This window comes from Diadema setosum, chromosome 11 (assembly GCF_964275005.1).
Source record: "Diadema setosum chromosome 11, eeDiaSeto1, whole genome shotgun sequence".
NCBI lineage: Eukaryota > Metazoa > Echinodermata > Echinoidea > Diadematoida > Diadematidae > Diadema > Diadema setosum.
In genome coordinates, this window is record NC_092695.1 from 10,929,761 (window position 1) to 10,955,754 (window position 25,994).

Below are 25,994 nucleotides of genomic sequence, written 5' to 3' on the forward strand. Positions count from 1 at the left end.
CCCTACTGGAAAGAACACAATGTCTCAGAGTGTGTTTAAAATGTGTTCACATAGTCGACTATGTAAAAAAACGCTCAGATTTAACAGTGTAAAGATAATTCCACACTGTGGTGTGGTTTTTCACTGAGAGTTCACATAATAATGACATGTTTCACACTGGGAATTGATGATTCACAATGTGTTGACAATGTTAAAACGCTCGAATTTAATAATGTGAAGAGATTTCACACTGTGTTTACAATGTGTTCACGCTCTGTTTTACAATGTATTTCACACGGTGGGACACTGTGTTCTTTCCAGCAGAGTTGTGACAGGATTAGTAACTTGACAGCAAAGCATGACAAATATTTTATTATGGTAAAAGTCTTTCAAAAAATAAGTGTAGATGTTAAAAACATTCTGGGTAGTTTTCTGAAACACTGCTTTAAGACTTCTTACATTACTTGTATTGGAATAACTTGATTACTTCGGGAGTATAAATCGCTTGAAAAAAAAAAAAAACTCCTAATCGTCATTAACAAGATGACGAGAATACGTTAATGTAAGTGATGACTGAAACAGCTTGGAAAGTGTTGTTGGATCTCCTCGGGGATCACGGTGCTGGCGTTAGGAGTGGCGGTCACAGCTCGTTATTCCGAAGGTTCGTTATTCCGAAGGCTCTTCAGTCCGAAGATTCGTTATTCCGAAGGTTCGTTATTTCGAATTTCATTTTCGGATTAACAACGAACAACAACAACGAACCTTCGGAATAACGCCACAAATGTTCGGATTAACGAACCCTTTTTCATTTTCGGATGAACGAACTTCTAGGTATAGGGAATTTGTGTGTTTCGGATTAACGAACCTTCGGAATAACGAACTTTCGGAATAACGAACCTTCGGAATAATGAACCTTCGGAATAGCGAACCTTCGGAATAACGAACGGCACCCAGGAGTGGCAGCGATTAACAGAGCATTATTATGTAGTATAAAATTATGCTATTGTTCTTTCCATGCTGTGTTTCATTCACAGTCAGTCAGTTGGAAGCTTTTTAGTTACAGGTAGTCCCCTGCTTGTAATCCTCGAACACCCGCTGCCATTCTACCATCTCCCCCTTCCAGTCGTCGTAGCTTTCCCGCCATTCTCTCTCCTCTTCCGTCATGCTGCCTGTAACATTATAGACAATACCAGAAGTACTGGATCATATCTACTGAACCATGCAAACATTATCGATAATGTATTAAACATCTATAATCAACATCATCACACTACTCCCACTGCATTTTTCTCTATACCCAACAAGTTCACTACCAGCACAAATATAATAAATACCACAGTATTATAGAAGATGAGAAAGTATATAAAATGAACGGTGAAGAACTCACGAAAATACTCCATACCCACTGTAAACTACATTATTCTTTTACTCATTTTACCGAACATGACGTCATCAATATTATAATCGACAATCAGGACTGAAGAACGCTCAAAGGGATGGCACGGTTTCGTCTGAGATGGAGTTTTTTGATGATGATTTTTTTAAGATAATGGTAAATCTCTTATGAAATACAGAAGAGCATACAATTCTAGGAAGAATTCAAATGTTATTTGACGAAAATTAGTTTTGAAATAGCTGAGATATATATCCATAACAAAGCAATACATGAGAGGTGGGACCCACCTTTTATTAAAGATCGCTTTGGTTAGTAGGCCCCCCTATGATTTTATTTTTTTTTTATATCTCAGCCATTTCAAACCTGATTTTCATCAAATAAACTCTGAATTTCTCTAGGATTGTATGCTTTTTAACATTTCATATAAGTGGCACTTCCAAGATAAAAGTTAAAAGCTGAATCTTCACTTTAACCAAAACCTTCGAAACTATTCCTTTAAGCTGACATTTTTTTTTTTGTGATTAAAAAATGCAACATTCTTTTAAATTGACTCGATGAGTGTGATAATATGACTTACTCGTAAAGCTAATGAGAGTAGGCATGTAGTGATTCCAGAAGCGACATCCACTCGCTCTCGCGGCTCTTCCCACTCCCAGCTCGAGGGACATCTCTTTGTGACTGAGCTCAGGGATGGTATAGAGAGGCCAGACATATTTCCCGTCTCCTCGAGGAACGTCCTCACTGGGTCTACTGGGATCTCTGCGTCCAGCAACACAGAGAATAGAATCGTAATTTGCAAATTAACCATCATCAATGTTTCCAGGTTAGCATGCCTGTACAGTGACGGGGCATTAAACTGCACATTACTTGAATATGAGACCCTTCTGAAGCAAATAATTTTCACACAACAATAGATAAATAATGTACTCTTAAATGAATCCCACAAAGATTGGAACAATCATCCCCCAGCATTCCCACCGATTCCCACTGATCAGTTACTAGCCATTCCCTTTAAAGGGAGTTACTAGACAGAAATTGCAAGTTCTGTAACTATAAACTGCCTATTACTCCTACTGCTCATCTTATCCTATACCTGTTGAGAGAAATACAATGTACAACGCTATATAAGTCATTATCATTTGTGATTACATGTGTGAGTAATTGTTGTGCACATAAACATAGTACAAAAGCAAATTGGTGACTGAAAACAAAAGCTTACCCTGACTTTGCAAAGTTTGTCCAGAATTCCATGAACTTTACGGAGAGGGCGTTTTCTTCTGCAGTCATATTGTGTCCCTTGATGTTGTACAGCTCGTCAATGAAAGGCATCCCAAAAACAAAAATCATGTCTTCACCATGACCCGCACCAAGCCACGTAGGAGAAGGAACGATATCTCCATACTGGAAAATACTCCTGGCAATGAACATGTCATGATAACATTAAGTTAATGCATTTCAGTGCAACAAACGAATGATCCATAATGACCGTAATTGACATTAAAGGTAAAAAGGGCATATAAACAGTCACAGTGATAATATTTACTTAAAGAAAAATATGTAGATGGTATACCACATTTGAAATTGAAAAATAGACTTCAATTTATGGGAACTTATAGCATTATTTAGCGTTGTATTATGCCATCTTCTTATCAATCTTATTCTTATTTGATACTATCAACAATATCAAATGGAGGTGTGAGCCCATCACGCCCACAAAGGACTAGTCTTCACGTTTTGACAAGAGAAGCACTGGCGTAGACAGCGGGGGGGGGGGGGGGGGGGGGGTGAGGGTGTGCATCCCTTAGCTCACAAGGTGGGGGGATGACGTGTATTATAATATGTACAAAGTATTTAGTATATTCTTTCCCCTACATAACTGGACTGCCACTTTTCATATTATACGTGTGATCATTTGTGTATTTGTGTGTGGGTGCATGCGCGTATAGGTGTTGGTTATTTGAACAAATGTTGTGATGGCCTCTTTGGATCTCAAATTATTCCCCGCAGGTCTGACGACCTGTCTAAGCATGGACCTACAATAAGGTCCATGGCTAAGCCACTGAAGAGAATTAAGACTGAACAGAACTGCTTACTTTGTTGGCTCGTGGGTCATGAAATATTTGTATACCGTTCCCCCGGCGTTCGCGTGTTTCCTGACTACGTAATCCGTCGGGGCGGCGTAGTATGCGTCGAGTCCCAGACCGACCACAGACGAAAAGTAGTCGGCATCCGGGTCATCGGCGATGGTCCAGTCAATGTACTCTTGATTGATGGAATCCTGAACGATATCATCGTTTACCAAGTGACGAGTGAAAAAGTTTCCAAAGAAGCCGAATGTTGCGCGATCGATCACCGGAGGGATGGAGTTTTGGCTATAGCCCGGTAGAAAGAGGAACGGAAACAAAGTTCCCTCGTCCTTGTTGAACCCCGCGAGTAGCGGTACTCTTGCAAAGTCTCCCATCTCGTACAGGTTCATAGGGGTGTCTTCCAGAAATGTTCCGTCAAGAGTAACCGCGTAAGACCCTTCGTTGCCATACAACTGTCAATTCATCGAGAGACAGAGTGGTAGCAAAACGACAGAGAAAGAAAAAATGATGACATAAGCAAATACATCTTCATAATTCACATTATTCACGTTATTGGATACATTACCGTCCAATTATGACTTGAAGAAACCCTAGCAATGTTACCACGGACAAGCGGCACGCTTACACGTTCAAAAACCGCATCGAGGGCCACCTAAAATTGGGATTTTTCTCTACACTGGTAGAGGTTTTTTGTGTGTCTAAAATTCTTTCTTTAACTGTTTAGAAGAAAGCAAAGAGGAAAAGTTTAGATCATCTGAATATTTGACATGAACTAAAATTATGTTCCGTAAGTCTGTCAGATCAGAAATCACTTGGTACTTTAACATGAGTATCAACACAAGGATATTATACGTTCACCAGAATATATTAAAATAGGGATGATTCTGACACTGAAAAAAAAAATCTCAATCTGTTTTGATACGCTCCCAATATGAGAGGTGAGGTGCATGGGCATGAAGAACTGTGAGGACTTGTGTGTGCTTGATATGAGTTTTGCAGTCTTTACATTAGCTTAGCAGGTTAAGTCTTGTGCTAAATTGTTAGATGTTAGATTATCACATGCACACAGGGTTCATTTAACAAACTCAAGAAATGCTGGAATCCCTTGGAAAGTTCGAGAATCTCTTATGAAAAACACCCCACAGATTCATTTGAATGCACTCATATTTCCTCATAATCACCGACTGAAGTATTGCACGGGGGATTTTTTTAGCAAAATCAAATGTTTATGAAATTATTGTCATTATGAAAATCCCAACTATTTGTTTTATTATATATAAGACTCATGGAACCATCGAAAAACATTCAGGGTAAACCGCAACATTCATGTATAGATACTTAAAATGAGCTCCTATATCGTGTTTACAGATACATTTGTTTTCCAACATTGCATTCATTCAAAGCCTATGTACCCATTTACACAACCGACTATATACCATTTTGAAATTCCAAAACTTATCACAAGTCAAAATCTTAACGACACCATAGCCCTGTATGGTACTCAGTGTCTGACGCTTTTAGACATCGCAGCTCTTCTTTACAATGTTTTAAGTCATCCTATGTATAAAAACATTTCAAAAATAAAGAAATAAAAAATCTTGTCGCAATGCATTACCAAAATTACACATTTTGCTCTCCACCTTACCGCGTATCCCAAATCATAACTATTTGTTTACTCTAAAGTATTCATTTCCTTTAATGCAAATTCTTATGTAAATTTGGTATTTTCAACACATATATTGCTTCAAACTCCTAGACACTGTATAATTTCGCTTATCTTCTCTCAACTTTTTTGCTTATTCGGGTATTCATGTAATACTTTCTTTCTTCCTTAATTTCGTTTTTTTTTATATTTCTTGTTCCCCTTGTAGTGTCCTGCTCGGTCAAGTGATGTTGAAAATAATCAGAAGTTCACGTAATTCATTTACCTATACACGTGTATATCTATCTAAATATCTATATATATGTATATATATATATATATATATATATATATATATATATACGAGTCCTGCTCTTTGACTTAGACATAAGAAAAAAAAATGTACCAAACAATGCCGTTAGGCCGTTATCAATTGTCAAGAGAACTGCTTACTAAAAACTGTTTCCTCCACGCACTTGTGTACCTTAAATTACAATGAAATGTATAAACATAACTTGACGTAGTTGTGCATTACCTTTGAAGTTGTATTTTTGGTTGATATTTTCACATGAAAATTGTTGATTTATATCATTTTAACATGATTTTATTTATACAATTAGATTAAACTGAATGCACTAAAGGCGTTCTCTAAAAGTATTCACACGTACATGTACATTAAAATTATACAAAAAACAATAATCAGTCATATATTTGTTTGACAGCATTTCATTTGTACTTTCAGTTCCAATTCTATTTTCGTATTTTTCGATGGAAGATACATAAAATACTAGTATAACAAAATAGGATAATACATAATTTCCATCTTGGATATATACATACACAAAAAAAAAAACAAAAACAAAAACAAAAACAAACGAACATAGTACATACCGGTGGATGTGTCAGTTTCAATCAAAGTAAGAGAATGCTATAGAGAAATAGCATGGAACATACTAAATAACAAATCTTGTTGAGCTCCGTTCAACCTACCAGATGCCCACGACATTTGTTTCAGATGCAGTTTCAATCTATACAAATTGCGAGGTTATAGTATGATAAAATATGTGCTTTAAAAGTTTAGTACGTTTGCTAGAGTATAATATCCGGTAACCTCTGCGGATTCTGCAGTAGGTGACGATTTTAGGAATTTCAGGGTATTTTAGGTATTTTTAGTTGGTCTGTTAGCATTTTATTTTCCTAAGGATAGAACTGTGTTTCGGTCTGGTCTTGAACATTTTGTAAGTTTTTTAAATTACATATGATCGTATTTTACCTCATCTGCTTTCGTCATTAGTTCTTCAGCTTCTTGGATTTTAAGGCAGGCAACCAAAACTTCGGAGGTGGACGTATCGCACCCAAAGGCGACCCCCAACTCTCGGGATATTCTTCTGTCCCTTTCTGTGTCGTTCCTGAAGGCCCAAGGACTGATGACAGTGCCGCTCTGTTCAGTGAAAAACGTACAAATAAAGAAATAAAAATAAACCAAAATGCGACCGTCATTGACCTTGCATCATCTGCCAGTGTATGTCATAATATCCCGCACCGTTGTAGTGAATGTCATGTTGCTGTCTACATTCCTTTTGATTTTCTTTTGATTTTCTTTTGACTTTTTATTTTGCCTCATTCTGTTCAAATGCATGCAAGTTGGTTGCTTTCTTGCTTTTTTGTTTCCGTCCAAAGCCCTTGAAAAAAGACCGGTTACTCGGTCGAAAGCTCAGGAAAATTAAAGGCTATCAGTGAACATACTGCAACGTCTGCGAGCAGTCATTCCTCCGTCACCTATACATAAAATAATGCAGCACCCACAACGTACAAGGCCGAGCCCACTTCCTTTGAGCTTGAGGGAAATATCCTTATCAACTTATTTTTGCCTTATTGCCCGCTACATATCAAGCACAGGTAGTCAATTACTTCTTTGACGCGTCCTTTTTATGCAATAAATGCTGTTGGGAATGCGCCGCTCACCTGTAAGATCGCTTTACTGAAGAAACCTCGGCTGAGTTGGGAAACTAGGTGAAAACTGACGCTCGCCGACCCGGCGCTTTCCCCGAAGATGGTGATGTCATCTTTGCTACCGTTAAAGGCTGGAAAAGGGTTGATTGTAGATGAATGGTGTTTATAAGATTACGGAAAGCTTTTGTTTTTGCATAACTATATGCGCACGTTCAGAATTATAATTCGTAGTTGGCTTAAATACATTTCAAGTGTTTGTTATGTTGCATATAGAAGATTAAGTCCCGTCTTAACAGACCTCTTTACCGTCAGTTCTACGGATAAGAGTCACCCCGTGTTGACATTCCAGAGATTTCGTAAACACGGGTTGAAACAATGAGTGCCCCATTTTAAGAAGCATTGCTTGAAAACATTCTCCGAAAATAATACGCCAATGACCAATTCGTGACAGATAAATGCGCTGGAAATTGAAGCATTTCACATCATTGCCATAGCAGAAGCCTACTGATTTTCTTTGAAATATTTTTTAACATGTGAACGCATTGTAGACTCTTTCTCTTTTCTTAAGGATCTAGAGAAATATTAGAGAAATCATAAGTCATAAAATCAACCACATATTTTACAATCAGAACACGATTGTACTAAGATACCGTTCAACCCAAAGAACTCGCTGAGTGTCACGAGTGAATAAAAATAGTACATTTTACTATACATAGCAACTGTCGCTGTACGGAAGTCGCCGTACTTCGCATGGCGTCTTGTCGGGCTAAAATACACAGGGGGAGTTCATAGGATTTGTGTGGCTCAGCGCTGGTTACCTGACGTAACGCTGATCACATAACCGACACCCTTTCCGGCGGCTCTCCGTCCGTTCTCTGGAGGCTAACCCGCGTCTATACTCTGGTCGATCGCAGGGTAAGATTTCTCCGGAGGCTCTCCGAAGGCTGTCCACGGTGTTGCGTCCAAAACCGCTGTGTGCCACGTTAATTTCTTGCCCAAAGGTATGCGTGTGAAATATGTGCACATTTTCACTGGCACTGAAACACTAACGAACATAATCTTCGCCAGAGAACAGTCTCCGTCGGGGGCTACCCCACGACTACCCTGCTTTTTGTGGCCTGTTAAGACGGGGCTTATAGACAGCTATAAACATGAGGCAACCACGGAAGTTGGTATACCACCTTTATGGATGGAACATTTTTCACGAGTCATTGAGATAGAGAGAGGGAGAGAGAGAAAGAGAGGGAGAGGGATGGAGGAAAAAAATGCCTCCCCACAAATCAATGATTTGCAAGGGGAGAGTGTAAGATAAGAATTCCATGTAGTTCGATTTTTTTTTTTTTTTTTTTACAAAGAACGACAACATGTCATTGACCGGTATTGACTAAATTCATATTTAATTTTGATGTCCTGTGTGCACGAAATTCAACTACACATTTTCCTCATAGTCAGCCGAAATTCCTCTTCTTGTATTCTGAGCCACAGAAGTAAAGTTTTGCTTTCCCCAAAAATTGTAAGAAACTAATTATCAGCTATTATTCTCTATCATTCTTTTATTGCCCTATTCACCAGGCAGATTCATTAAAGTTTGTGGAATTTTCCTTGTACAAGACAACAAAGTTGAAACAGACATTTTATTCATATTGTCAAAATATTTATTACGAATGCCCCATGAGTCGGCAGAGAAATTAGTATTCAGTTGGTGTAATCTATTTCCCGATTCTACTACATCGAATCATTATTCCAACCAGGCGTTATCTTCGTTATAGGGCGAATTTCCTTAAATTAGTCTTACCCTCGATGTTGTTATAAATCCATTCCAGTGCAGCGACTTGATCGAGCATGCCATAATTTCCAGGTAGCACACTGTCCCCTGGAGAATGAAGGAGAGAAGGAAAGAAGGTCAGTGGTATAGAAAGAATTGAAGAGAGTTGGGGAGATGACAGAGGAGGAGAGAAAACGAATAAGAAAACAGGGAATGAGTATGATAATGGTGGATCCTTTGCCTGTCTAATCACATAATGTAACCTAATAGATTGCAATATCGTTTTGACAAAATGATCATCCGCGTAATTGAGAACTTTTAAAGGACAAGTTCACCTTGAGAGAATGTAGCAATATTAGCAGAACACATCATTGAAAGTTTGAGGAAAATCGGACAATCCGTTCAAAAGTTTTTGTGCAGTCACCGCTGGATGAGAAGACTACTGCAGTGTATGGTGTCACATTCCCATTGTCTTTAGAAAGAGGCAAGTCAAGTGCTCTTTTATTATGTGAAAAAATGAAAAAATGTTGAATTTTCTTTATATTTTCTTCATACTGTTGTACTCATATGACATCACGGGCCTTAGTAGTCTCCTCATCCAGCGGTTCCAACAGAAAAATTTTAAAAATTCATAACTTTTGCATCGATTGTCCAATTTTCCTCAAACTTCCACTGATGTGTTCTACCAATATTGCTGCATTCTCTCAATCCTTATGTTTATGAAGGGGAACTTGTCCGTTAAGGTTTTGTACAGTGATTCGCGAGTGATGTAAGGCCTTTGTTGGAGGCATCTGTATTCAGCAGATGCCAAAAAACTCTTAGTAGCAGAAACACTGGCATATGCGATTGATCTGTTTTCTTAAGAAATTTACATTGCATGAAGTGTGGCTAATTACAAAAGAAATTGATAATTGATAATCTTTGAGTACTAAATTCGTGAATAATAGTTAACTGTTTACTTTTTGCGATGTTGCTAATGTGATAGGTTGAAGCTACGTTTGGATGAACCAATCCATAAACTATGCCCACTGTGTGTGGTTTGCAATTACCCTCTCTTCTAGAAAACTGTAACTCTTAATGTTTGCATCACCACATCTCTAAGAGAAACTGGTTTTAATACGATGTTAGCTTCAAATAAGATCTCGCTTTCACAAATTATTTTGTAATATAACGTTCATCAACATGCCACGTTTCAAGCTTCGTAGTTCACTTCACGTTTAAACATCCCTGCTGGAAAGAAAGGACACGGTCCCACAGTGTGTTCACAGCGTGTTCATATAGCCGACTATGTGAAAACGCTCGGATTTAACAGTGTGAGATAATTTAAAACTCTGTTGTTGTTTTCACAGTGTTCACATAGTAATGCTTTGTTTCACACTGTAAATTGAGGACTCACATTGTGTTCACACTGTTAAAACGCTCGAATTTAACAGTGTGAAGAGATTTCACACTGTGTTCCCACTGTCGTTCTCACACTGTGGGTCACTGTGTTCTTTCCAGCAGGGATACGAGATATCAATATTTGAACATGACGGGAATATGGATATCTTTGATGGATTGTAGGTTCCATGTAAGCCCATATATATGACTAAGATGATAAATGAATAAATACACTAAAATGATATTATTTTGCAGATTTACTCAAATTGCAGACGGTGATATATATATGTGACTATTCAATATTCCAATTGGTTATGAATGTTCAAGAGAAACGTAATTACTACGATGTACGATCTCTCTAACTCAAACATTCATTAAGGATTAAAGCGAGCAATTTCATACTTTTAAATCATTAAATTATAGTATAATTACATACGATATTTGATTTAATTCATTTTCAAATTTGCATTAATGTTTCTATTCCGGTCCTTAAAGATTATGAAATATATCTCTATTGTGATTAATGTATACTTTATTGACCCCAAACCATGATTGCAAACTTCCGGTGAAACAGACTATGGTTTTAACCGCACATAGAATCATAAATAACATATAGGGCCCTATGTATAACTTAACGTGATCAGAATGATTTATATCATATCAAAATAGCAGTGGTCCAAGATTGTATATTTGAATATATATATATATTTTTTTTTTCCGTACACCAATTTGCTACAACTGCACGTTGTCTCCGTACAAAAAACAAAAAACAAAAAAACAAAAAACAAAACAAATATGCTTCCTCCCACTTAAATAACTCCAAAACTATTCTATTGCTCTGCCCCGTTGGACATATAACTCTCATGTAATTTTCCTGCAGTATCGTTTGTAATTCATGTAATATACATAGAAACATGAAGTTATTCTCAGTCTAGGATGCATTCCAATGTTTAGCCCCCCCCCCCCCCGACACACACAAAGAAAGAAAAAAAAAAAACATGATTTCGTCAAAGCGCAAGGGTAGGCAGAAAAGGTTATTTGGGAAGGCAAAGCGTGTCAACAAAGTATTATGAAAAGAAGGGTAGTACATGTAGTTTGCATTATTCCACATCTCACAGATGAAAAGCATTGATACACAATTCCACTGACAATGAATTTCTTTAGCTAGTTTGAAAACAAAGACGAAATGTACATACACTGAACTAGGCCTACATTATCCTTAAAGTAATCCCGCATGTAACTTATAATGATCCATTTGCTTCTTTTGCTTTTTTTTTTTGGGGGGGGGGAAGGTCTTACCTGTAGAAAGGTGTGAGAAGACACCTACGCGATAGTTTATCGCTACTACTATGACGTCACCAACAGTAACCAATGGGATACCGCTATAATCATACGTCATTGCCGATCCACCAACAAAACCTCCTCCGTGTATCCACACCATCACAGGAGTACCAGATTGCTGCAAGATTGATATACACATATATACATATAGTGACGTCACTTGTCAAAGACAAGCACTATCAAAATAAATATTTGTATAGGGTAGATTTACAATATTAGTTTATCACTTTCATTAATCGTGCATGGATGCTACCATAGTAAAAATGTGTCAACTTGCCTTGTCATGAACTTTAGTAATGTAGTCCTCTGACAGCATGACAAGGAAGCGATTATGATTTAGTGCAAATTATGCATTTGTTCCTTCATGCTAAATCTTGGTATCATAAAAATCATCTAGCAAAATATCAATGGGGGAGGATTCATTGTTTATCCGTCATATAACTGTTTCTCTGTTTGCTTTGAATAAAAAAAAATATGAAATGAACATCGATATCATAAGCGTGAAGTAATTTTATGCCTAACGTGAAAAACAAATTGACGGCAGAAATGTGATAGCACAGAAAGCCATTTTATCATCCACAATCTCTAACCTATTTAAAACACCCACACGTCCACACAAAGTACACACAAATATAATTGTCAGGTAATTGGATGAAAAAAACCCTCTTCCACCTCACTATTTGAATCAGTCCCGAACATCTCGATTTCGTTCAGAAGCCATGTCGCACCCAATTCGTCTTTTCCAAGACGAAGAAGCTTATACAGGATACGGACCCTCTCCACTCTCTTTTCGACCAAGAAATGACAGAAAAGAGGCTAAAATCTTGGCAGAGCTTCCTCCAGTTTGTCCATGCCTCAACTGACAGCCGTCATTCTGGCCCTGTGGTCCAGTCGCATAGAAAGCGCCCTACATAGTTATGTAAATCCTTCCTACGTCCAGTTGGATCTCGACCATCAGCTTCTAACGAGTCTTGTTCTTTCTCGCCGTGCCTGAATTATCTTAGATCCGAGACTGGACGTTGCAAGGCCCGTATAGGCCGGGTATAAAAACGGTTCAATTGTCTACGACTGCAAAGAGGCTGCAGACAATAAGACACCTCCTGGTCTGCCTCCTCCTGCCTGAGCAGAGCAACGAATTTAATAACCTATATTCCCTGAACAACCAGACCAGAACTGCATGGAATCCTTGTTGACAAGTGGAGTGTGTAGTGCCCTAAGAAGTAGAACTACAACCCTTCCCCATAGAAACCGAAGACTTGAACAGATATTTCGTAAACATGCTGATAAAATGTACACACGGAATTACATTCCGTGTAAAATATGTGTAAACAAAAACATTAAAATTCAATCTTATGTCAGTGTGTGTATATTGATTGCCAAGCGTGAACGCTGATAAAAATAATGATACATGATACACACTTTGGCCTCCAGATTACCACCCTCTATTTTGAAAAAAGAAGAATTAAATTGTCCCTGTAAGTTACTCATTGCAAGACAGTCAATGTTTCTTTATAATATGTTTATACAGATGATAAGATGTCATTGAAATTTCATGTCAACAATTGCTGTAATTTTATCTCGGAATATCGTATATGATTTATAACCATATGATCAAACCGAAGAATTGTTTGTGAATAGTAAAATCTTAAAGGTCAAAGATTGATGTTTATGTCAATTAGGACAATTTATGTTTCAGGAAAAATGAGTTGCCCAAAGTATTAATAATGTATTTTGTAGAAATGTTAGTTTTGTAAAGCAAGAAGATCCAATGAATTTTATCTACCCCTTCTCTAAACGATGCACCGAGTCTTGCTGTATTCAAGAGAAAATTAAAGACAGATGTGGTTGGTTTCAGATAATTTCTGATTCTATTCTTTTCTCATTTTCATTTTGTTTCCAAAACTTTGTTTTTAAATGTTAATTACGTTGCCCACGCCAATGAATGATAGCTCAGCATCTGCTGCGGACACGTGCTTCCTCTCAATAGTCCTTCTCCCCTCCCCCGTCTCTCCTTTATTGTATTGAATGGCCCACATTCCTACAAGCTTGTCTTATTTCGTGGGTCTCTCTTTCCCATTATCGCAATCATTTTGAACAATTTGTTCCATAAGTATAATGCATTTTTTTTTGTAATACATTGTACTTTTTGGTTTTCTTTGAATCTATATCGATAACAAACATGTGTTATTGAAAATAGAATTTTATTAGAATAGAATTGAAAAGACAGATGAAGCATAATGATGATCTCAAGAAGGTGATTGTTATGTTTGTGAGTTCACTTGAGCCGAAATAAAGACAGTTCAAAGTCATGATTTGAAGCCAATCACAAGAGTATGTCTGTACTCCTTTATTAGTTCAGTTGCAGTCCCATCGTGTCTATAACACATATGGATACATGTATGTCAGTATACTGTACTATCATATAGTCTGTGTCTTCAGACCTTGTATGATTAGTCTACAACTCAGTCTCCTATATAACATTCCTCCCCCTTTAGATAATTATACCCGGGGATTTGTTTTGTTTTGTTTTGTTTTGTTTTTCAAACTGAAAATTCACATACTCGTTACATTTCACTCAGTGCTTTGGTGAAACAAGTATACAAAATATTTCTTCTAAATCAATAACTTCTCCTTGCTTATAACCAATGGTTTTACTTAAACCACACTTTCTGATTATCAATCAATTTTCTTAAACACTGTACTTCAGTGTACTCATAACATAAATATCTTTACAATGTTTGTTTTTGTTTTGTTTTTCATTGAGCTTGAGTTAACATACTCCTCATAAATGTACGTGTATCCTGATGTACAATCACAAAATCATTATACAAATGATATATTTTTTTTTTCATCATACCATTAGTACCTGAAATCACTGACATAAAACATAACTTTTACCTTTTCCTGGCAAAACTGAGACTGATTTCTCACCAGTGCAAATAATTGAATACAACAATAACTTTGTATCTTCTTTAACCTCATAACCATTAATCCTTCACTTCCTTTCAACTTATACCCAATGTAACACATCAAAACATTACACAACTCTTTGTACAACTCTTTTCACAATAACACTTAGTGTTTCTACTTGTACATAACATATTCATCAAATCGTTTGGGTGTTTTTGTGTTTCTGTTGGAAGTGCGTCTCTCTGTTTGGGGTGTGTGTGTCATGCCTGGCATGTCTGTATCTGTGGGTGAGGGGATTTCCTCTACATTCCTGTCTGAGGGTGCTGCACTTGATGGAGCTTCACCTGCTGGAGCTTCGTCGAGCAGCTCTCCAGTCATGCCTGGCGCTTCTATCGGCAACCCGACTGGCGGTTCCTCAGGTGGTTGAAATGCCTCTGCAGGCTGTGGGATCGCACGTTCCTCTGTGGTGTATTTCCTGATCTGGTCGATGTGGCGTCGGACCACTCTCCCATCATCAAGCTCAACGTTACACATGACAGGATTGATGATTTCCGCGACTTTTCCATACAGCCATGTGGGGCCTGCATAGAAATTCTTTACCATCACGTGGTCACCAATACGGAAGATTCTCTCCTTCCTCCCTCGATCCCGTGTCTGCTTCATCAACGCTTGCTTCCGCCTCACCGACTTGTTGAGATCTGGCCGCATATTGTCAAGTCTCGTGCGGACTTTCCTCTTGAACATCAGCTCACTGGGCGACTTCCCCGTGGTTTCCTGAGGTGTAACACGATATCTCAGCAAGAACTTTTGCAGCTTCTTCTCCAGGTCAGGATCCGTTCCTTTCCTCATTCCTGCTTTGACAGTCTGCACAGCTCTTTCAGCTAATCCATTGCTGGATGGGTGTTTCGGGGGTGTTTGGATGTGGCAAATACCATTGCTTGTCATGAATGTGGCAAAGTCTTCCGACACAAATTGTGTACCGTTGTCGGTAACCACCGTCTCTGGAATGCCATGTGTGGCAAACACTCTTCTCAAGGCAGTCACTGTGGCTGTAGTTGTTGCTCTTTTAACCCGAACAGCTTCGATCCACTTGCTGTGGGCATCGACTATGATCAGGACATTCTCATCTCCGATGGTGGCATAATCACAGTGAATACGACTCCATGGCTTGTCTGGAAATTCCCATGGGTGGATAGGCGATGCAGCAGGGCTGTGTTGACTCTGCTGGCAACTTGGACAACTCTTCACTTGCTGTTCCAGTTGGCTGTCTATTCCTGGCCACCATACATAGGACCTAGCAAGAGCTTTCATCTTTACGATGCCTGGATGGGTGCTATGTAGCTCTTTGAGAATCCTTTCTCTCATGTCCGCATTGTTGGGTATGACCACTCTTGCTCCCCACAGGATGATGTCATCTTCTACTGTCAACTCGTCTTTCTTGCAGGAGAACGCCTTTATTTCTTCAGGCAGATTCCTTGTGTTTGGCCACCCTTCCTGGATGTATCTCTTCACCTGCGTAAGAACTTTGTCTTTCCTGGTGGCGCTCTTCACTTCCTGCGCATTAACTGGGCTCGTTTCGATGTCAGTTAACAGGTTGATGCGTGCCGTTCGAGTTTCATCCAGCTCCGCCAGATCTGGATGATCCCATGAGCTTCCATCTTCTGGGATGGGCAGGCGTGACAACGCATCAGCGTTTTGGTGATGTTTCCCCTCACGATGCACAATGTCGTAGCTGTATGCTGACAGGATCATATGCCATCTTGCCACTCGTGCGGACGCCATCGGACTTGCGGGCTTGTGCTCCCCAAAAAGTCCTATCAAGGGCTTATGGTCTGTGACAATTGTGAAGTGTCGGCCATGCAGCTGTTTGTGGAATCTCTTCAACCCGAAAATGATAGACAGGCCTTCTTTCTCATATTGAGCGTAGTTCATCTCACTTGGCTTCAGTGTACGAGATGCAAAGGCAACTGGGCGTTCCTCACCATCTGCATCCACTTGGCTTATTACCGCACCGAGCCCATACGGGCTAGCGTCCGTCTGTAGCAACAGCGGCTTTGACGTGTCGTAGTGTGTTAAGACACAGTTTCTCTCCAAAAGATGCTTGGATCTTTGGAAGGCAGCTTCTTCCTTTTTCCCCCACTTGAACTTCGGGTCGGGCTTGCTGCTTCGTTTTCCATTGGCGTTTGACCTGTAGTCAGCCTTCAGCAGCTCAGTCAACGGCGCGATCTCCTGGGATAGATTGGGGATAAACTTTCTGTAATATCCGAGCAATCCCAGATAGGCCTGAAGTTGACTCTGGTTCACTGGCTGTTCTGCTTGGCGTATGGCATCTACCTTGTCTTGTAGGGGTCGAAGGCCGTTCTTGTCTAGGTAATGACCTAGATACTCTACTGAATCTTTCATCAGTGCACACTTTTCCTTCTTCAAGCGCAATCCATTGCTCTGTAGCCTGGATAGAACTGCTTCCAGATGTTTCAGGTGGTCTTCATCAGTCTTTCCGCTGATGATTATGTCATCCAAGTAGGGCTTGCACATTGGGATATCTGCTAAGAGGCTTTCCATTGTCCTCTGGAACAAGGCTGGAGCACTTGCTATCCCGAAAGGCAGTCTTGTGTACTCAAATAGACCTCTATGAGTGTTGATTGTCGTATACTTGCGAGCCTCAGGGTCTAACTCTATCTGATGATAGGCGTGGCTTAGATCTAGCTTAGAGAACTTTTCTCCACCTTCAAGTTCCTGTAGAAGATCTTCCAGTGTTGGCAGGGGATACTGTTCTACCTTCAACATCTTGTTTGCTGTCAACTTGAAATTACCGCAAATTCTCATACTCCCATCTGGCTTGGGTACTGCGATGATTGGGCAGGCGACATCTGCAGTCTTCACAGGCGTGATGATGCCTTCCTCCAACAATTCATCGATTGCGGCATCTATCTGCTTCTTGGCAGCATAGGAAACAGGGGCTGCTTTGTAGAAACTTCCTTTCTCTCCACCTTCCTGTGGGTGAACTTTCGCTTGGTATCCTTGCAGCTTTCCAAGCTTTGTACAGTCAAATGTCTCTTTGTGTTTGTCAAGGATGTCCTGTAGGCTGCTCTGTACATTGTGGACAGTTCCATCACGGACTGGGACTTGGCTGTGCAGTTCAATACACGACTGCAACACTTCAGGGGCTTCCTGTATCCAATCTCTACCTAACAGGTTAACACCCTTCTCTACTACAAGGAGTGAGAGTTTCTTCGATGTTTGGCTGTTGTCAAACTCGACATCCACTTTGACTTCTCCAATGATTGGCACACTGCTGCCGGTGTATGTCTTCAGAGACAGATGAGATCGAGTCAGTTCTCCTGGACTTCCCACTTTGCGATACACTCCGCTGGATATCATCGTCCATGGGCTACCAGTGTCTACTTCCATTTTTGTCTGATATCCGTTCAGCTTTACCTTGGCCTGGTAAGGCTCGCGATATCCTATCCTGTTTACTGTAGCATCTTGGATATGACTCATCTCGTTCTCTGATTGTTCCGGTTCCTCGGGAGAATCACTGTTACTATCATCATTGTTCATGTGATGAGCTGCTTTTGTTTGCTTGTACTTCCGTACTTTGTCGCATTGACTCTTGGTGTGCCCAGTCTTGGCACACTTGAAGCATGTTTCGTCCTTGAAACGGCATGTCCATGGGGTATGGTAACCACCGCATCTCCAACATCTAGTTGTAGTGGAGCTTCCACTTGGGTTGCTTGGCTTTTTAAGTGTCTTTTTCACTTGTTTGGGCTGACGTGACTTCTTGTTTTGGATCTTTCCAACCATGGACTCAGGCGTTTTACTTAGCACTTTCAATCTCTCCACATCTTGGTTAGCAACTTCCATTGCTGTAGCTGTTTGAAGTGCTTTCTTCAACGTTAGCGATGGTTCGCTCAACAACTTGCGCTGGATACCAACATCTCGGCATCCCACCACTAGCCGATCTCGGATCATGTTATCGAGTTCTTTGAAGTTGCAGCCTTCGCTTTGCTGTCTCAAGTTTGCAACAAACTGTGGAATTGTTTCGCCTGGCTTCTGGACAGTTGTATAGAACTTGTACCTCTGGACTATCTCAGTTGGTTTAGGCGAAAAATGCGATTGCAGTGTCTCTTTGCACACTTCATATGTCTGCTCCGTTGGCTTGTTCGGTTGTAGCAGTGCTCTAAGTGTGTGATAATTCTTACAACCAACATTCGTCAAGAAAATTGCCCTTTTCTTTTCACTATCAGACACAGTATTGGCAGAAAACCAAGCCTCCAAGAGCTCAATCCACTCATCATAGGTATATCCCTCTTCTAACTGGGGTACGTTACCGATCATAGTCTGCGGGGTTGCCATCGTTAATTCACAGTGCTTACATGAACAAGACTATTCTGCTTGTGCTACTTCGTTTGCTTTGCCCACATAAAATGAATGTGTAGTTGGTACTGTATCTATACACATATATTAACAATCAGTAATTTCACTGAACCGCTGCCAATTGTACAAAACCATTTAGTTCACAGTGCTTACAAACTGCAACTATAGACCGACTATAGGGCCTACCAATCAGCTCATAGACTTGTAGTGTACAGTCGTACCACGTATCAACTTACAACCTGTAACCGTTGGGCCTATGCACTATCATTGGTATAGTACCGGGTACATTATGACTGAAAATACACACAGTATTTGTCTGGTCCAATTACAAGGCTAGGCTTGGACCAATTTGAGCTGGTAGGCTATTTGGTTTAGACCATTTACGGGCTTGTACTTAAACTAGAACACCTTCAGTACTAGTTAGGCTGAGCTTTGGTCTAGTGTACTCAGTTTGGTCCTACTTTGACAGGGCTGGGACTATACTCTTGTCCACTTCATTCACTTGGGCTATAGGACTTGCATGGTCCTACATGACTAGGGCTAGAACTTTGCGGTCCTTTATTATGTGGGCTTACTCTTACCACTGGACTAGGACTAAATAGTCCTTTACGGGCTTACCACTTAGTCTTGAAAATGATGGACCAATTACTTGTATCTTTGGTCCTACTTTGGCTTATCAAGCCTAAACTCAAGACTTAGCTACTCAACTTTCAATTGCTGAACCAAAATCGTCATATATTGTTCAACAAACTTACCACCTTGTTGCACTAGGCTGGTGTTGCATACATTATGGCTGTACCTGTAACAAAAGTTTACAACTTTGCATCCATGCAACAATAAACATCAAGCCATACAACTTGTTACAAAACTATGTTCAACTGAGTCCATTGCTTTAGTTCATCAGTTAGAACTGCATGCTCTAACATTAGAGTCTATGTATGTTGCATGACTTGGCTGGGCTGGCTGGACCCGTTGTACGGTACTAGGCTCGGCTGGTCCTAGGCTGGGCTGGGCTTAACAGCTGGGTCCTCGTTGCACTAGGCTCGGCTGGTCCTAGGCTGGGCTGGACCTTGCTGGGTCTTTGTTGCACTATATAGGCTCGGCTGGTCCTAGGGCTAGGCTGGGCTGGGCTTCGGCTGGGCTGGCTTCAGTCGGGCTGGCTTCGGCTGGGCTGGCTTCAGTCGGGCTGGCTTCGGCTGGGCTGGCCTTATAGCTGGGTCTTAGCCTTCCCAACTATAATGCTGGGCCTGGAACTGCTTTGGACCTCTGTGGACTTGGGCTTGGGCTGGCCCTCAGATTAGATCTAACAATCTACCGTTGGAGTTAGACTTCCATCTGCAAAGCGTCTCTGAACTACACAAGTTCTATCAAACAAAGTCTAGACACTCCAACATTCCAAGCTAGATCATGTAGCTTACTCACTGGATTCTGTTAGATCTAGCTTAATTAGGGTCTAGCCTTCTTGTATCAACATAGAAACCTACTGCAAAGCGTCCATAGGTTACTGAAAATCCTAAACCGCTGTGGTGTCTATGTATATGATTATGAATGGATACTGTGTAGCCTTAATGTATCAAATGCTGCAAAGCGTTCATGACACAATCTCGTATAGCTGGGACTGTTCATAGGCCACCACTGACTGGATCACAAATTTCCCGTTGCACGATCCAATCTAAATCCATTCAAATCCACCTTTTCTCTTGGTCATCCACAAAATTGAGTTGTTCCAGGCAATTCTCTGAAGAAATCCCATCCTCGTCGCCAAATTTGTTATGTTTGTGAGTTCACTTGAGCCGAAATAAAGACAGTTCAAAGTCATGATTTGAAGCCAATCACAAGAGTATGTCTGTAGGGGAAGTGTGGGAGAGTTGAGCCACTGGGAGAGTTGATCCAGGCCACCTTACATCTTCATAGTGACTGACAGCAGTCAGCTGCTGCCATTTCTTGTTCATGCCTATGATTAACTATATTCCAGTGTATGAGGCAGCGACGTTGGACGAAGCATGACAAAATAGTCAAAGAAAAACCATTTTTGGTCACCAAAAGTGAATGTCCACTTGTCAGATATGTGGTTTTCTCTCACACCTATGGTAGAGGATAAGTGCGAATCAGTTGGATTAGCAGATAGTCTGTATATCATTTGTTTCTTTCAGCAAATTTCAACATGTTTGGTGTGGTCATTTTCATAGGTTTTGAGGGTTAGTTTAAATGGCGACTGTGGGGAGAGTTGTGCCAACGTGTCGAGGGAGAGTTGTGCCATGGCTAAACCCTGTATTCCAATGGCTCAGCCCTCAAGTGGCTCAACCCTCCCTTCAAGTGGCTCAATGAGTGTCATTTTTTGGTCAAAGAAATGGGTCTGCAATTGGATGAGGTGAGGAATATTGGAAAGGCATGTGGTGTTCTCGCCAGGGGTGACGCCCTACAGGCGGTTTCTTCTTCCTAACACCAACAGTTGACGTATTACGCAAATCCAGTCAGGGTGCATCTAGAAATCCTGATCATGTGATCGTATAGCTGGACCCCAACAACATCCACATTATCCATCCGATGACCCGTAAGTCAAACAGATGCCCCGCCCCCTTTGTTACCATTACACCATCTTTCCTTAGATAAGTTTCCATAGTCATTTTCTTTTATAAGCCTGTACTTCTTAATATGATATGTAGGGCCTATAGCATAGTGGCTCAACTCTCCCAACCTCGTGGCTCAACTCTCACCACATCAAGGGAGACTTGTGCCATTTTGCAAAATATTTTTGTTGAAGTGTCACCCCCAAGTTGTTTGTGCTAGGTGTCTTATTGGGCTATCATTTTATGCCTGAATAGTTGTAGTATTCACCAGCGAACGAATAATCCATAAATTGTGTACAGTTATTGAACAATATCACTAAATGTAAAAAGTGGCTCAACTCTCCCACACTTCCCCTACTCCTTTATTAGTTCAGTTGCAGTCCCATCGTGTCTATAACACATATGGATACATGTATGTCAGTATACTGTACTATCATATAGTCTGTGTCTTCAGACCTTGTATGATTAGTCTACAACTCAGTCTCCTATATAACAGTGATCTTGACCTTATCCCACTTAAATCGGACAAGTCAAAGAGATATAAAAGAAACTACTGTGAAAGAAAAAACATGATACCTTCCTTTCCGGGAGCCGACCTAATATCGTCCTGAAAAGTAAAAAAAAAAAAATGATGGTCGTGCTATCTTGCATCCTTGTACAAGTCATTTCTTTTAGAACATATCACAGGTACACGCACATTCATTGTGTGTGTGTGCGCGCGTATATATATATATATATATGTATATGTATATGTATATGTATATGTATATGTATATGTATATGTATGGATGTGTGTGTGTGCGTACATGTGCCTACCATGTTTTAATGCTATGGTTACTACCCTTTGATTTGGAGCATAGATGTTCAGGTACAGGCAGTCCTCAGACGTAGATGGGTACGTGTTAGGCAGGAGCGTATTTTGCATACAGGCCGCTGAAAACTCGGTAGCATTTCTTTCACCTGCCCACGAAGTCTTTGGTTGTGGCGGAACGAATCGCTCTGGCGGATCGGCATAAGGCACTCCCTGTAGAAGAAATCAACGTAATCTTTAATCATTGCTCATTTGGCAATTACATGAAAATTGTAAAAACCACAAATGAGAGTAAATGATATATTCATTCTTTCGCTCCCTATTTCACTGAGAAATTTTACCTTATTCTCATATTGTTTCTTCGTATTTTTTTTTTCTTAAAGGACCGCAAAGACTTACTGTAAAGTATACTGTAAAGTATGACCGTATGTCGGTTGATCATGATGACTTACCAGAAACACGTCGACATTGCGCGTCTTGTTGATGAACGTGTCTTCGCTGAAGCGGACAGTCTTTCCGACGAGGATTCCCTCATTGACAGTCACTCGAGGATTTTGTGCATCCACCACCTCGAGGACAGTAAAAACTGCCAGGGCAAAGACAAATGTCTTCATTGTAAAACCCTATCCCGGTTCTATTACTACAGTCGTTTTATGACTGTACCATTTGCATGAGGCAATTATAGTGGGGCCCGGCGGGCAAGGTCGTACACGTAAAAACTCTAAGCGTTGAGTTCCTTTTAGGCGGGGCAAGCTTCGTTCTTCGTTTCAAATAAACAAACGTGACGATTGTTATGCAAAGATGAAACTTAGATCCTCAGAACATACACCCCTGGTCTTACGTAAGAACCTCGTGTAAGCAAACGGAGTCGATACCGCCTGATACTCATAAAGACTTGTGTTAATTTCCCACGCTAATCATTCCTCAATCTCTGTCACGATGATTTCTGACCAAAAATTTTCATCATCTACCGCAAACACAATCCATCACACACACACGGTCACACGCACACACACACACACACGCGAAACACATGTACGTCGATCCGGTTTCACGATGGGGGGGGGGGCAACACTTTTGGAATATCTGCGCGAGGGGGGGGGAGGATGTTTTGCATTGGCACCAGGGAGATTTTGCATTTTCAGACCTGGAATTGAGCGATCTGGTGCACACTTTGGGTGACATTGGGGAGGGGGGGGGGGGGGTGTGGGATGGGCCCCTCCCACACGACGGAGCTTTTTCAAGTTTTAGAATTGAAATAGAACGATCTGATGCACATTTTGTGTAAAATATGAGGAAAATTGTCAATCCCAAAAGTGTGCCGAGTCTAAATCTTTGGATAGGAACCGAGCGGGAGAAAGATGAATTAAGAGGATAAGGGAACTTTTGAAAATGTTTATTTGAATTGGAATGACAGATATGACGCACACTTTTTGATTACATGTTCTGAAATTTGTCAATCTCGTAAACACATTTTTGATAGAATTTCGGAAGCTGTCAATCCCCAAGACTTTTAGTATACTAAATTTATGAAGGGAAACCAAACGGGGAAAGTGTTAATTGAAAGGAGATATCCCCTCCCACCAGATGGATTTTCTTTTTAAGTGAGGTGACAGATCTGGTGCACACTTTTGATGAAACATTGGGAAATCTGTCTATATAAAAGTGTACCGAATTTGGGAGGGTGTTGGAGGAGGTTTCCCCTCCCTACGCAAGAGAGATTTTGCATTTTCAGAGTTAAAATTCATCAATCTGGTGCACACTTCGGGTGAGGTATTTGGACAGTTTTCTATGGAAAAAAAGCAAGAAAATCTTCTCGTCTCGGGAACTATTGGGGGGGGGGGTTGTATGTTTGAACCTCCGCCCTACTCCCCCTCCCCAGGGTTGACTCCCCTGCAATTTGTTCTTATCTTAAATCTGACATTCATTTACATACAGCAGCACAGACTTGCAGAATTTATCACTCTTGATCAGGACATTCTTTGTGTCTTTGAGGTTCATGAATAGTTGCATAATGTACGGTCTATTCGATTTTATACTGTTCACCACACTTCATTTTTTGATGAGTTAAGCACAAACTATCTAAAATTGGACTTTGTATTCCCTTAATATCTCTGTAATCTCTCTTGTGTGTGTGTGTGTGTGTGTGTGTGTGTGTGTGTGTGTGATTACAAACATTTAGCGGAAATCAGAGTAGAGTCCAAGAGCATTTAGTATATATATTTTTTCAAATACAAACTTGAGTAGTGATTTACAGGTTTATTATATTGGACTGCAATTCATTTGACAATGATCGAGTAATCAGTCTGTTGGAAAAGGCCCAATTTATGTTTTTCAGCATGGCTTGCCAACTGCCCTTAAAATAAATCCTGTTTCTTTTAACATTTTGTACTGTAAAGTACTTATTGGAAACGTCACATATTTCTTTTTTTCTTTTAAGTGTCAGCATTTTGAATCACTTCGTTTGCAAGAATCGGCAAAGCTGAGTTTACTACATTTAGGACCTACATTTGGATCTACATCTTAAAATATGTTTCAACGACATGTGCTCCCTTGGTTGATGACGATCATTTTTATGAGCAAAGCAATAAACAGCAAAATGAAGAAACAATTCTTTCAGTTAAAAGCGCGCCGATATCGATAGCTCGATAAATCAGTCATTCATGCGTATGTATTCGCTCAAGATTTCAAAAAACTTCCTTACACGAATGAAAGGCCAACGCAGAATAGGAAGCCTTTCAATTCAGGTCATCAGCATGACAGATTCTATGATGAATCCCTGCTCTTTGCTTTGATTCAACTAGTTCTGCTGAATGACAGACTCTTAACGTATAGGTCCCGTCCTGCCTTTAGTAAAGTGCTTAATCATGCAAAGCAGCAATGTCCAAGGGATTAAATCTGTCTACAAGGCCGTATAACTAAGGAGAAGACATGGGGGGCGGGGGCAAATTACTCTCTCAGTCAGCTTCCCCTGATGCTCCACCACTCCTCCTTTTGCTCGGCTTTGTTAACTTTGTCTGTTTGTCTTTCCGTTAGAATTTGCGGGATGTGACAGAGTGATCGGCCTAGCTTCTTGCGTATGGTGTCATGGGACTACAGACGGGGACTGCACACAAAACTATAAAATCAAGCTTGAATGTTGTTAATTGCAGGACATCTTTTCACTGATCGTTGAATGTTACACAATGTCATCTGATAACCCTCTAAGTATCAAGTAAAAGTTGTATACCATTACATTCTCATTATGGAATTGAGTCATCAAGGAAAAAAATATAATAACATCGGTTTAAGTTTTCACATTGTCGAATCTTGACTTAAAGGGGAACTCCAGTCCAAATTCAAGTTTGTGTAATAAAAATAGAGTAAAAAAAAAACAAAAGTTCAACGGTATAATTTTAACCGAAATCGGGTGAAAAAGAGGAAGTTATGACATTTCAAATTTTCGCTAATTTTTCAGGAAACAGTTCTTGCACAGTCAATATGAATACGCAAATGGCAAAGTGAGCATGTCATTCCCTACCAACCTGTCATATAGTTTGTACATAAAATGTTGAAATTACCATTTTTTAGTCAAATGCAAATATGCACGAGACTCAAACCATGGTATATCTAACTGATCACTATTCTGAAGTTATTCAACCAGGAATAGCATATTTCAGACTTATATGACAGAAATATTGAATTTTCGTCATTTTTTGTATACGATCAATGGAAAATTGTGAGGGTATGACATGGTTAGCTCACTCATTTGCTTAATCATGTCCACTGTACAGAACTTGTTTT

The 25,994-nt window shown here is 40.1% G+C and overlaps 1 protein-coding gene across 1 annotated transcript; it reads right to left on the minus strand.

The window, feature by feature from the left end:
- Nucleotides 1–1,032: 1,032 nt before the first annotated feature.
- On the minus strand, nucleotides 1,033–22,825 carry LOC140235028 (acetylcholinesterase-like). Its single transcript, XM_072315066.1, has 10 exons — nucleotides 22,664–22,825; nucleotides 22,242–22,424; nucleotides 11,502–11,661; nucleotides 8,853–8,930; nucleotides 7,070–7,188; nucleotides 6,378–6,545; nucleotides 3,469–3,914; nucleotides 2,595–2,789; nucleotides 1,953–2,134; nucleotides 1,033–1,148 (listed from the first exon to the last, which is right to left on the minus strand). The coding sequence occupies exons 1-10, from the start codon at nucleotides 22,823–22,825 to the stop codon at nucleotides 1,033–1,035; spliced, it is 1,809 nt and encodes a 602-aa protein (XP_072171167.1).
- Between the last annotated feature and the right edge of the window lie 3,169 nt (nucleotides 22,826–25,994).